General features: G+C 43.2%; 3 protein-coding genes across 11 annotated transcripts; 1 reads left to right on the plus strand and 2 right to left on the minus strand.

Moving 5' to 3' along the window:
- Positions 1 to 486: 486 nt before the first annotated feature.
- Positions 487 to 5,387, minus strand: AkhR (Adipokinetic hormone receptor). 4 transcript variants are annotated; one of them, NM_205917.3, is made up of 7 exons: positions 5,227 to 5,387; positions 3,756 to 3,968; positions 2,776 to 3,048; positions 2,567 to 2,666; positions 1,941 to 2,429; positions 1,548 to 1,876; positions 487 to 943 (listed from the first exon to the last, which is right to left on the minus strand). In NM_205917.3, exons 2-7 carry the CDS (start codon positions 3,890 to 3,892, stop codon positions 904 to 906), a joined length of 1,368 nt encoding a protein of 455 aa, NP_995639.1. In that variant the 5' UTR covers positions 3,893 to 3,968; positions 5,227 to 5,387; the 3' UTR covers positions 487 to 903. The 4 variants fall into 4 exon arrangements, with proteins under 4 accessions (NP_995639.1, NP_477387.1, NP_723206.1 ...); NM_058039.4 differs by having other exon boundaries at positions 1,539 to 1,876; NM_164705.3 differs by adding an exon at positions 4,370 to 4,524 and having other exon boundaries at positions 487 to 1,876.
- Positions 5,388 to 6,825: 1,438 nt separating this feature from the next.
- On the plus strand, positions 6,826 to 8,590 carry Aatf (Apoptosis antagonizing transcription factor). Its single transcript, NM_135222.3, has 2 exons — positions 6,826 to 8,275; positions 8,338 to 8,590. The coding sequence occupies exons 1-2, from the start codon at positions 6,912 to 6,914 to the stop codon at positions 8,438 to 8,440; spliced, it is 1,467 nt and encodes a 488-aa protein (NP_609066.1). The 5' UTR covers positions 6,826 to 6,911; the 3' UTR covers positions 8,441 to 8,590.
- Positions 8,591 to 8,594: 4 nt separating this feature from the next.
- homer lies at positions 8,595 to 12,560 on the minus strand. 6 transcript variants are annotated; one of them, NM_058048.4, is made up of 7 exons: positions 12,394 to 12,560; positions 11,343 to 11,631; positions 10,851 to 11,287; positions 10,719 to 10,797; positions 10,389 to 10,655; positions 10,198 to 10,332; positions 9,597 to 10,143 (listed from the first exon to the last, which is right to left on the minus strand). In NM_058048.4, exons 1-6 carry the CDS (start codon positions 12,396 to 12,398, stop codon positions 10,225 to 10,227), a joined length of 1,185 nt encoding a protein of 394 aa, NP_477396.1. In that variant the 5' UTR covers positions 12,399 to 12,560; the 3' UTR covers positions 9,597 to 10,143; positions 10,198 to 10,224.
- Positions 12,561 to 12,916: the final 356 nt, after the last annotated feature.

Raw genomic sequence — 12,916 nt, forward strand, 5'->3', positions numbered from 1 at the left:
GATGCCGACCAGGCCAGATGCCTTGCACCTGGAAATAGTGTGGGAGTTGGCAAGACATGGTTTGATTGGAGTGAAGTTGGTCAAGCTTCCGGCTTAATGATTCAAAGGAGAGTGTTTAATGGCAGTTGATAAATATGCATATCTAAGTGCAAATATTTACCTAAAGGTGTTACCATAGCTCTCCATTCACCCTACAAACTAAAAGCAAGTGCTTATCACTTAATTTCCAACTCAGCCCCTTTTTTTTTGGGCCAATACAATATAATTAAAAGTAGTTAAAGGTCAATTCACCAGCTTATCGGGGAAGTAAAACTGGTTTGCTCGCATATCAATTCAAAAATATTGAATAAATATTTAAGGGCCCGTCGGTGAGTGTATAATTAACGTGGAGGGCTTAAGCCATAAAACTAGTGATTAACGCCAAGTTAACAACAAAAAAATAAACCGGCATTGCGGGCTCTTCGCAAACAAAACTCAGCATGTTTTCTATAATTTTCAAGATCCATTTATTCAATTTCGTTTATAATTATTTGTTATGAATAAATTATTTTAAATTAAGCAATAATCCGACTAACTAGAGTATATCTAACAGTAAGCGGCATTACATCTTAATCGTATTTCCTAGGCGATAGCTTTGCCTACCAAGCATTTTGATGGTTCAATACAAAGCGTTTTAGAAATCGAAATTTATATCTTTGCTGCTTTGGCGTTCGTGGACTTGAAAACGATTTAATTTGTCACTAGCTAAATGCAAATGCCAAAAGAATTTATGACGAAAATTCCGAACTAAGCTGGTTAGCAAATTAAATGCCCTTTGTTCCAAGCCGACTCCTCCAGTTGAACATTAGCAGATCGCTTAATTGATCCAGTTGCTCTCGGAGCTCCATTTGCTCCATGTGATGTCTACTTGACCACACTGGTCAATTCGATGGAGTCGCCACATCTGAAATGATATATATTTGTTAAGACTCTCTGGCTGATGACCAGATGTGTTGACATCAAATGAATTGCGGCCTAGAAATGGGCTTTAAAGTGGGAGATATGATGCAATTCTTCATTAACGCAAATGAACTATCTTAACCCAATTTAAGATAGGACATATGGACCCTTTTTACATGTTGCATAATATGCAGGGTGTAAAAAGTAAAGCATTGCTGTTACGTGATCGTTAATCTATGATTAATCTACAGTGAAGCTACAGTATCATACATCACATAGTTTACTAAGTTACATAGTGTTACAAAAGGCAGTTACAAGTAACCAGATGAACAGGCACTAAAAACTGCGAAAACCCAAGACCTAAAACAATTTACTTTACATAATCCAACAGAATTAACTCAGTATTCAAAGGTATTTTAAAAATCCCTTGCTTTGTGCTAGATTAAACACTAAAACCACAACATAAAACCCAACTTTTTATGGCGAACCACGAAAAGGAAAAGTGATTTTGAGGAGCGGTTGTAAATCATTTAAATGAAGGATGGCAATGAGCATGGGAATTTCAAGTTCGCAAGAAGATAGAAAACGGGTGTAGAGACCGAAATTACTTCTGGCGGATCGGGGATTGATCCTGGCACCTGATGGTGACCGCACTGAGACAGGAATCATCGTTGGCCTCGTCGTCGGTGGCCAGCGGAGCGATGGTTACTGTCAGCGGAGGAGTTATTGGAACTGTTCCCGCGGCTGCAGCTGAGCCATTGCCATTGGCAGTGCCTTTAAGGCTGACCACATTGGCCAACTTAGTGGTGGCTGAAACCGCGGCTGCCATCACCTGGCCTCTTCCATTCAGCAGCGAGTTGTTGGTCAACTGCTTTTGCATCAGCTGATTGGAGGAGTCCAGGCGATTGGACAGCGAGGTGTGCCTGTTGTTCACCGACTGTAAAAAAGGGGAAAGTTGATTAAATTCATAATCAAAACGCCTGATATATGATAGTTCCTACCGGATTGTTGTTGTTCATTCGCCCGCGAATGTTGTAGAGTCCGTAGACCAATGGATTCATACATGAGTTGGTCGAGGCGAAGATGAACAGCGCCTTGCGCAGCAGGGGATTGATCTTGCCCGCGGAGTGCTTGTCCAGCCAGTACCACATGGAGATGGTGTAGTACGGAGTCCAGCAGATGATGAACACAATCACAATCGTGATGGTCATTTTGAGCGTGCGCTTCTTGGCCCGGCTGAGCACGTCGTCGTTGGAACGCCGGAAACGCTCGGCAATCACGTCCTTGAGGACGCGCTGGCTCTTCCGATAGATCTCCAGGTAAATGGCTCCGTAGCAGTAGATGAACATGATCAGCGGAAAGGCGTACATGCTGCACATGGAGGCCGCCTGATACAGCTTCTCATCAAAGTCGCTCCTGAACGAGTTGAAGATGACGCACTGAAAGTAGCCGGTGACGGCGGGATGCTCCTCCAGATGGAAGAGAAAGGCCTGCCGGAGATGGGTGAGACAATTAAGTATCTCTCACTGGTAGAAAATAACTTATTTAAATAGCAGCCATTAAAAATAGTGCGTAAATTGAAGTAAATCTCAATCTCAGTGGTTGAGAACTGTTGTTGGTTACCCACCTGTGGAATGCTGCAGACGACTGATCCCAGCCAGGCGCAGGCCAGCATGATGCGTCCCCGGTTGTAGGACCGCTTGAGCGGCTTCAGTATGGCAAAGTATCTGATGGAGACAAGAGGAGCCAGTGGTGGTGAGAGGCCGTCGGCCAACGATTGACACTTCGAGCCACCTTATCTGGCTATCAATTTGGTCCATTAGCGACAGTACTCACCTGTCGAGCGATATGCAGACCATCACGTAGCTGGACAGATACAGGCCAAAGACGCGGAAAAAGCTCATCAGGCGGCACATCAGGTCCGTGGATAGCCACTGCACCGTCCAGGCCCACACGATCTCCATTGGCATCAGGAGCAGCGTCACCATTAGATCGGCGATGGCCAGATGCATTAGCATGATATCAATACGCAAGGGACCGCGCAGTCGCCGCTTGGTCAGCAGATACAGCACGGTGCTGTTGCCAATTGTTGAGATCACAAACAGTATGCTGATCCAAATGAAAGACCACCACATTAGGTACCGGGAACACGGCGGTGCAGGAGGAGAAGGTTCAGAAGCGATTAAATTGGTGAGTGGGAAATTAAAGAAGTTTTTTCCCGAAGGTGGGTGTCGGCGTGGGTGCCATTAAGTGGGTCAACGAAGTGCAGTTGGAAAGGTAAACTTGTTGAATGAATGAGGTAAATGAATCGTACTCAATTGGTATCTATTGCAGACAATCTGGGCAGACAAAATTGATGTCCCTTCGAAGTAGCCAAATAGGGTGAATTTGAATAAACAGTTTCAGAACCGGTCAATTATATTGTTAATTTCAGGCACCTTTGGCTGCTGTGCTAAATTAAGCACTTTCTACGCCTTGACTTACTGAGCGACTCACACTTAATCGATTAAACAAATCTCTGGCATTCTATAAATTGAACCCTGCAATGATCCGCAAAGTTCAAATTCCAAGTGAGAATGATTAATCTCAGACAGATAGCCAGACACCCGAGGAGAAACCAGCGATGATGACCCCAGTATGATTTATAGGTGTTTATAATTCAGGCAGCGACACCCACATCGCCATATGAATTGATTAGTTTAGACTTGTTAAAGATAGTAAAAGTCAAAGTTGATAAGCTGAATATACACCAATGAGAGACGTGGGCGGTGATCTTGACGACCAGGTTGTAAAATGCTGGTCGGAATTCCACTCACCTGTACACGGTGATGGACAATCGGTGGCCATCATTGAAGACCATATCCTTGGTCAGGTGAATGGTGCCATTGGTGTCGTTCACATTCGACCAATTACTTAGATCACGATGATCATTCTCCTCAGCTACTTTTGCCATTTTTTGGGACAAGCTAATAAATTGTATCTGAATGCAACTGCATCAAGGATTTGCCTCAAAGATAACGTCTTTTATTCTAAATCAAAAGATACAGATACAGATGGATGTTAAGATACTATTTCTTGTTTTCGTTTGAATGTTTCATAATTGATTTTTGTATGCATGTTAATTATTGAAGTTTAAACTGTGTGCTTTATCATTTGGGTTCGTTTTGGGGGCCCGTCATTAAATTATTGTGAAACGTGTGCGCTGCTTTTTGACTTTTCGAATGCTTTATTATTGGCGGCTCAGTCGAGATAATCCAATATTGAGAACACAAATAAACAAATATATTATTAATAATATTCCCTGACAGACAGTCACTCAATTAATCAAATCGATTGCACTCAGTTTGATAATGATAATGAACACTTTTTCGATTGCTTTGGATTTTAGGTTCAAGAACTTGTTTATTATGTTATTGGTATGATTATTTACGTTCTGTTTGCTTGTTTGTTGGCCCCTTTTTTTTCTATGTGCTAAAGCTGGCAATGACCTTGAACCAAATATTCCCGCGCGGCATTAACGCATTCAAGTTTCCGATTGATAATAAAAATTCCGTTTATGTTGAGCTGCCCGGCTCGGTGTGTTTTCTAGAATTGATATGTACATACATCTACATCGGTATAATAATTATAATGGGGAGCATCTTGCGCTCTCCGCTGGCTTATTAATCTGTTAATCAATTGCGCTCAATCGAACCGAAAGTTCACTCAATTGAACAGCAATAGCTGCAAAAAACTCGGACAACTCGTTCTCACATTAATCCTTCAGTCGAATTATTTTACGGGTTGTTTGTTTAGACGCGCCGCGTTTGATGCCTTTTGAACTTGGCATTTTAATGTGCTCAAACAAATGTGATTCCAAATAACTAAGTTTTCGAATCGAGCAAAATACGGTCCAAAACAATTCGATTTCGTTCTGAATAAACTGAATAAACTTTAAACTCGCAGAGGCCCAAGTTCACCTAGCCGAGTGCTGGAACCCCTCGAAGATTACAGGGAGATTCAACTAGATTGCTCTTACTAATCGATCGGCTTGTGTATATACTACCTATTGTAGGCGTAATCTTCGATTACGAGAACGCGTACGTGCTGTTTAAATCACTTTTCCTCTATATACAACTATTATATACGTTTCTTCATTCTGTTTTTCTTCCTTTTTTGCGATTTCCGTTTTGTTTTGCGTTTTCTAAACACGCGGCCACACCGTGTTTTGCTGTGTACTATACAGATATAGCTGATTTTAACCTGAGATTTTTGAATATATTTGAATAAATTCTATTTTGCACACACCTCCCAGCAGCGACGAAAATACACCGTTCACACTGCCCACCGCCCACGCGCGTAGTTATCGCTATCGACGATGCGAGAGCTTCTTAACGGCACACACGACTACGACTAACGGTACTCCAGATCCACACTCACACCGATCGACGAGCAGGAACTGACTGAACCGATTGCCTGCCTGGGATGCTGATGCCTCGTACTCGAGATCTCGGCAGCCACTGATAACACAGCTGGAAGATGAGCGCGACAAGTGGAAGCTTTTGCACTCCCGACCATTCAAATACCTGGTCCTCGGCCTCCTGTAGAAATCGTAGCCTACTTTTTGGACAAGGACTATACACCTGAATGCGTTTCTATGACTCTTATAGCTGCTCAAAGGATAGGAAAAGTAGAATTTATCTTTAGCTCTGAGCCCTCTTAATCTGTAAGATTCCAGTTTAAGGTACTTCCTTCGTCAGTGTTACAAAACGACTCACGATATTGGTATACCCCTAATTTCAAGTAGCAGGTATACAATGTTAGGTACATTGATAACAGCGGACGACCCCAATACACTTCACATGTGTGTGTGTGTTTTCAGGTCCCGCCCGCATAAATTTCACGATTATCAATGCGTGTACACGACTCAAAGTTCAAACGGTGGTCCGTCTGATCGCCAAATGTTTCGATTCCTTATCTGCCGCATGAGTCGCGTCTCAGCCGGCACAAGTGATCTACATGAATCTTCTTATAGGCCTCGTTCCGAGCTTTCCTCCTTTCCCAAAACTTTGCTCTCTGTATCCCACTCGTATGTCCTTTTTGTTTCGGATTTCGCACCTCTGATCCCGTCGAGTTTTCACTGGCATCTGCCAAGTCCACTGCCAAGGTTCACAATTTAACCTCATGCCGGCCGGACGATACGCAATTGGACAAAACGATTCATTAAATTTAATGAGCGTGCCGGGGCGGACAAAAGGATTTCAAGTTCACGTTCCGCGGCGCACATTTGTATGCTACGAAAGTGGCGTGAGCGCGGCCTTATCAAGATGCACCTGGCGCACCTGATAAGACGACGGTGGGGCGGCTCTAATGAGTGGTCGTGCAGAATGTGCACTAACTGAAATAAACGGCACATTCAAGGGCGCCGTTTAATTTCGTATTTGCGCTTGCACTCAACGCGGCTTAAATCAAATGCCCAAAAGTATGCAGTGACTTAATATCTGTAAGGTTTCCACCCATTTTTCATCCTTTATTTATATTTGTATGATTGAATACAAAACTTTTTTTGAATTTATAGCACTTATAGCACATTAGGATTCTTGATATTTCAGGGTATATATGAGAGTTCATTTACACAAGTTTGGGAATGCCGAATTAAAAAACAAAATCTATATTGAAGTTTTAAAAAGTTTTCTAAAATTCAATAAACATGGTGTTGGATAATTGTGGTGTTAGGAACAAATTAACACCGTTTTGTAATTAACAATTTTTGGGGAAATTCAATTTTAAAATGAAGTCATTTAAATTTTTAAATTTTTGATTTTACCGCATTCGACCAAACTTTGCGTAAGCGGTCACACTGCTCCGCTTAAAAGAAGTGTGAAAATATCGATATCATCGAAATGTGCATCGATGTTCATCCACCTCTAGCAATCAGTCCATGTGGTAAACTAGGTCTTTCGTTTTGAAATTATAAATGAAACTCTAGCAGTATGCTGCGCAAGTCAAAGAAACAGCCACAGACGGTGGCCGAGAAGGTCAGCAAGCTGCTTGCCCATCCGAACGAGAGCGACAGCGCAGAGGACTCGGACTTCGATGTGGCCACAGGGCCACGTCTGGTGGACTTCGAGGAGGAGGAGTACGACCTGCCGGATGCCCGGAGCACCGACTTTAGGAAGAGGAACGTCAAGCTGCTCTCGGAGCAGAGTGACCGCTACAAAGGAAAGATCAGCAGTCGCAAGGAGTTGGATGACGATGAGGATAAGGATGATGAACAAGAGGTGTCCTACGAAGAAAGCGATGAGGATGATGAGAACTTGACAAACTTTAAGCAGAAGTTAAATGCTGGAGGAGCTGAAGACTCCGAGGAGGAAACGGCTGCTGGACATTCCGAATCTGGTGAAGAAAGTGAGGAGATTGAGAGCAATTTGACAGACTTTAAAAAAAAGTTTGAGGCTGGAGATTTTAAGTATGATGATGATGAGGAGGAGGATGATGACTCTGAGGAAGAAGACCATAGCCAGGAAAGTGAAGGAGATGACGACGATTCAGAAGATGATGAAGCAGAAGACGACGCAATCAAACCCTCGGATGTAATGTCCAAAACCAACCATCAAGCTGAAATCCAAAAAGGACTTGCCGTCCAAAACCAGCTGCGCATCTGGGAGCGTCTTCTCGAGCTAAGGATCAACACCCAAAAGTTCACCAGCAAAGCGAATCAGCTTCCTGCACCGGAAACTCTAACGAAACTGGCATCGGAAAGCGATGAGCTTCAGTCGGTGCTTAACGAGGCCCAGGAGCGTTCATCCAAGCTACTGCAGCAACTGCTCTCCCTCCAGTCAGCTCTCCACCAGCAATACTCCGAGATGAAAAAGTCGGTGAAGCGCAAGCAGCCCACAGAGGATTCGGGTCCGGCGGTCAAAAAGTTTGGTTCTGTGCTGCAGAGCAATTTCCAACAAATGATTGGGTATCGCAATGAAGTTCTGTTAAAGTGGGACGACCGTACGAAACTCCTGACCCCCGGAGCGGGTGTCAAACGCAAGTCCTTGCAGGAGGACTACGACATCATCAAAAAGATCGGCAGCGCCCTGGCGAACCGAGAGGCGCTCGTGGAAAAGTCCCAGACCCCAAAGAACAGCCAGGCGGAGCAGCAGGAAAACACGCCCGTGCAGCGATTGAAGCACATCTACGACGACAGCGATTTCTACCACCAGCAGCTGCGGGAGCTCATCGAGTACAAGGCCAGCACCTCGTCCAACATGAGCGAGATTACCAAGCAGTTCGTGGAGCTACAGAAGCTGCGCCAGAAGATGAAGAAGAAGGTGGACACCAGGGCCAGCAAGGGGCGAAAGCTGCGGTACGTGAAGCAGAGTAATATATCTGCAAGATTTACTCACGAACATTTAAATATACTTTCAGATACGTGGTGCACAACAAGCTCATCAACTTCATGGCGCCCAATGAGAGTAGCGACTGGACGGATGCCTCCAAGTCCGAGTTGTACAAATCATTGTTTGTCTAGACTGTAATAAACTAATATATGAAGTTTTAAATAGGAATAAAATCTATGAAATGTCATAATTGTTAATTGCCATTTAAAAGAATTATAATAGTAGCACTATATACCTAAACAAAAAAAATCAAATTAAAAGAAAACCGATTTTAAATTGTTCTTTACTTTATATATTTATTTATTTATTTATATTTTCATTTGTTATTTATTTTTAACTGCTAAATTTGTATGTTCAACATTTCATTTTCGTTAATTCTTATTTCTTCTCAACTGGGTTATTTATGCAGCAAGTGCATAACAATATGGCTTGAATATAATCGCAAACGTTCGAAATTACCGCTTCATAACCGATTCGTTTAGCGGGTAATCGTGTTTCGGAGATTGTGTACTGTTATGTATTTATTGCTGTCTTCATTCGAGTTGCGTTTTTAATTCGGTTCGATAAATATAAATTAATTTTAATAATTTTTTTATGTATTATACTAGTTGTCCGCAGACGCACATACTTGACTTTTATTCATTTACTTTGCTAGTCTCGTGAATTACTTGGATTACTTCAATCCATTTATAAAATGTTCACTTCGTTTACTTTAGTTTTATATTTAATATTGGTTTCTTAGTGTGTTCGTCGTCTAAGTCATTGTTAGTTATGCATACGTTAATTTATATATTTATAAATATCATGTATAATGTTAGTAAATCAGTGCATAACTGCAATAAACGGGAGCATTGTGATGATGCGGATTTGACATAGAATGGAGTCGAAATACAATTCAATAAATAAGTTTTTAAATTTTACGCCTATGATTTAGAGAATACAAAAGGTTCCATCTAAAAATACTATAAAAAGTTCGACACATTTATAAAATAATCTTTGTGACTTTTGTTCAATAGAAATGCTTGGGTTTTCTCTTTGGGAAATGAGTTTCGGGTTATATTCGATCGCAAGCTCTTATTAAAAATTAATTAACAATCAGCTGAAAGTGTATAGAGCACATAATATCATCGTTTACATTTACATACTAGAGATAAATGTATATTGCACTTTACTGCGCACGAGAATCAATCAATCTGGACCTACATCAGTGTCACAAGGACTCGAAGAATTTTGACGAAATACTGGGCATAGGTATACATTCAATTTGAGATAAGGAAACACAAATATCCAATAATGTTAACAAAAAGAGGGGGTGCGTGGGGATTGGGGAAGTACCATGGCTGACTCTTAACGTTGTCCTTGTATACAAACTACCAATATAAAGATTACAAAAATGCCACTGAATAAATTCTCTCTACCTGCGATATTTGTTTTTCTTTTTGGGATTTCTCTAATTGTTAATGGAATTCTTCAGCAACAGGGGCAGCCCAGTTTTGGTTTTTGATTTGGAAACGAGTATGGTGGCTGTTTTGGCTCCACCAGAGCCGGCTGCAGCAGCTTCCGCAGAGGCTGAGTTGCGCCTGGGTGCCGCCTGCCGCTGATGAAGCTCTTGGAGCAAAGCCGAATGCTTGTCCAAGGCCTTCAGCTGCGGCATGTTCTGAGTCTCGTAAAGCGACGACTGCAGCTGAGTGTGTATCGAGGTGACGTTGGAGAGCGTGCTCTCGGCCTCTGCGGTTGGAAAGTTGCTTAAATAACGTTTACTTGTCGTGCTTCCTGTTGTTGTCGATGATGTCGTTGTAGTATTAATCATTGTAGTCTGTTCCTGCACTGAAACCTGTAAAGAACGCCAATCAACAAGACGAAACTCAAAAGGCAATGTGCCGCAAACCTTTCGCATAAACGCCAACTCTGTGTCTCAAGTGCACTTGGCAATTTGTATAAGACTCTCCATATCCTTCTGCACCCCATACAACTCCGAAAGATGCTTGGCAAACACACCATTCACCTCACTCAACTTTGCAAGCTAAAAACAAAGTTTCATTAGCAAATTACTCAACATGATTATTATGCTTTACCCACCGTTTGGTCATTGGACTTTTCACGTAGGCTAATATTGGCCGACTTAAGCTCAAGTTCCTGTTGCATAAGTTCCTTCTGTAGTTGTTCTGTCCGCGCCTTGAGCGTGGCCACCTCACGACGCAGTTCGTCCTCTGTGGCGCCTCCTCCGGCTGCAGCCACAACCCCGCCGCCCACGCACAGCTGCTCCATATCTCGTTTGAGGCGAATATTCTCCTCCTTGTAAGTGTGCAGCTGGCGCTTCCATTCGTCTACATTGGCAGTTGATTCCTTTGGGAGAAAAAGGCCAAAAACGATCAGTTTCAATAAATGTGAGCTTATCTTATTGCTTACCTGAAGAGCACTAGTCAGCCGTATATTGTTGTTCTTCAAGGTAGCCAGCTCGATTTCCCATTTCTTGGCATTGGCGCAGCTGAAAAGAAGGCATTATTGCCTTGAGCCAATGACGGTCAACGCTTTGCTTACCTTTGTGCCAGTGCCATTTTCAGACGCTCGTTCTCGTACTTAAGCTGCTGCTCGGCGGTGGCGCCGGCTCCAGGACCCGTGTGCATGCCCACAATGCTTCCGCCAGACGAGATGGTCACTCCACCGCCACCAGTTACCCCTGAAGTGGGCTGCGGCGAGGGCGTGGCCGATCCGATGTCCGCCTTGACATCGCTGGTATTTAGAAGCTTGTGGGAAGGACTGTCCGGATTGGCGTTCTGGGTATTCGTGTTGCTCATGTTGGGCGGCTCCACAGTGTGCGGATCGATGGCTGTGTTGTCGTTCTGCATGGAGCCCACAGCTCTCCCGGAAATGGGCGACGTGTTCGCCGAGGTGGTGGGCGTGACGGCATTCGATCCGTTGGCCGATTTCATGGCATTCTTGGTGGCCTCCTTGACCTCCTGGAACTTCTCTACGAACTGTTGAGCGATATGATTAGTATATAAATATGTGAGACATATGCTAACCACTCACCTTGGTCAATTCCGCCTCTGAGGCAAATCCCAAGCCGTACACCGTGTTTGCCCGCACATCGCTCCACTGGCCGAACTTCTGGGAGGTCTGGGTGAAGGTCATGTTGGGTGTGATCGTCGAGTTTATCACCGCCTTGGTGCCCTCGACACTGATGATGCGGTACAGATTTCGCGAGCTGTCGTAGAAGAAGCTAACGTTGACCGCCTTCATGCTGGCCGTGATCCAGGTGCGCTTCGTCTTCGGATCGATGTGGAAGACGTGCGCCTGGCAGGTGAAAATCGGTTGTTCGCTAAGGGTCATAAAGGGATTAAAGCGACAAGCGTGTGATTAATTAAAAATTCCATTTAGAGCAGGCAATAAATTGTGCTTCTGTGCTCGTGTGAGTAAACTATGGCAAAGCATTCTTTTACTGTGGTTTATTAGTCAACAGGCACTGTGTAATGCATTTATAATTAGTAGTCCTTAAGTCCCAGGATAATCCTCGTGGTCCTTATTTGATAAAGTAGGTCGATATATGTTTGTTTTTTGCGATCTGGCCTGATGCAATGACAGTTTGTTGCGGGGCGCAGGGCCCCCATCAAATCAATTCCGTATCCGTGGTAGCCTCCAGTGCCTTTATTTGTACACATATACATATATATATCTTATCTATTACCTATCCGCCGACATCGTTCGCTGAGCTCTATAACTTGTGTCTTCCCGTTATCGCTGGCGACTGTCGACCGCCGACTAAATTGCATTATGTGCTAAGCCTTTTCCGCAGCCTTGCTTGTGATTTTTGATTCTCGGGCGGAAAACACGCACGCACACACCTGCACAGTCACACACACCTGCACACCCACACACATGTAATTGGCCTGCCCACGCGTGTGCGTGTGTAGGTGTATGTTTGTGTACATATATATGTATGTATTTACGCCGCCCGCTACACACAGAACGGCAGCAACAACAACAACATCATAGGGGGGAGATGTCAGCTAGTTCGGCGTCGATTTTTCCCACAGTAAAAACGGCAGGTTTAGGCCGGTTTGGCCGCGCCCATCGGTCTTACCCCATTGTATTCGTTCTTTGGCGCTGACTGAGTGCTTCCGCAGCAGTTTATACCAATGCTAGTCGGTTTTACTTATGAATTTCACGGTTAAAAAAAATAAAACACAAATGTCTAGAGCTGGAACCAAAATCGATGTTTGTATGGTGCTATCGATGTTTTTACTGGCTCAACACCATCGATGATTTATTTATTAGCTTCCAAGCATCGATAACACATGAGCTCGTATAAGAGCAATGATTCTTATCGAATAATTTAATCGCTGTAAAGCGAATTGCAAATTAATTAAGATAAATAAATACTAAATATGTTTGTCTGTAAGGCACCATAACAATGTAATTTTTTCAAAAACATGTGTAGCTGTTGAAGCATTGCATTTAAATGACGGAAGTTACAAAATAATTTCAGATAAAAGTGATAAGTTTTTTTGACTGTCTAGTTGTGCGCCTACATGTAGTTTGAATATTTGTTAGATATGGTTTTCTTTGTGCGGTGTGGCAGCATTAGTTTTAGTACACATTTTTCT

Source organism: Drosophila melanogaster, chromosome 2L (genome assembly GCF_000001215.4).
Source record: "Drosophila melanogaster chromosome 2L".
Lineage (NCBI taxonomy): Eukaryota > Metazoa > Arthropoda > Insecta > Diptera > Drosophilidae > Drosophila > Drosophila melanogaster.

Excerpts from the sequence above, each read along its gene's own strand:
- homer (NM_164706.2), bottom strand. Across the intron at positions 11,288-11,342 it reads CAGAGGCGGAATTGACCAAG|TTCGTAGAGAAGTTCCAGGA; the intron begins GTGAGTGGTTAG and ends ATCGCTCAACAG. Across the intron at positions 10,656-10,718 it reads GGCTGACTAGTGCTCTTCAG|GAATCAACTGCCAATGTAGA; the intron begins GTAAGCAATAAG and ends TTTCTCCCAAAG.
- AkhR (NM_205917.3), bottom strand. The coding sequence starts at position 3,892 with ATGGCAAAAGTAGCTGAGGAGAATGATCATCGTGATCTAAGTAATTGG. Across the intron at positions 1,877-1,940 it reads GAATGAACAACAACAATCCG|TCGGTGAACAACAGGCACAC; the intron begins GTAGGAACTATC and ends CCTTTTTTACAG. Across the intron at positions 944-1,547 it reads CAATCCCCGATCCGCCAGAA|ATGTGGCGACTCCATCGAAT; the intron begins GTAATTTCGGTC and ends ATATCATTTCAG.
- Aatf (NM_135222.3), top strand. The coding sequence starts at position 6,912 with ATGCTGCGCAAGTCAAAGAAACAGCCACAGACGGTGGCCGAGAAGGTC. Across the intron at positions 8,276-8,337 it reads AGCAAGGGGCGAAAGCTGCG|ATACGTGGTGCACAACAAGC; the intron begins GTACGTGAAGCA and ends ATATACTTTCAG.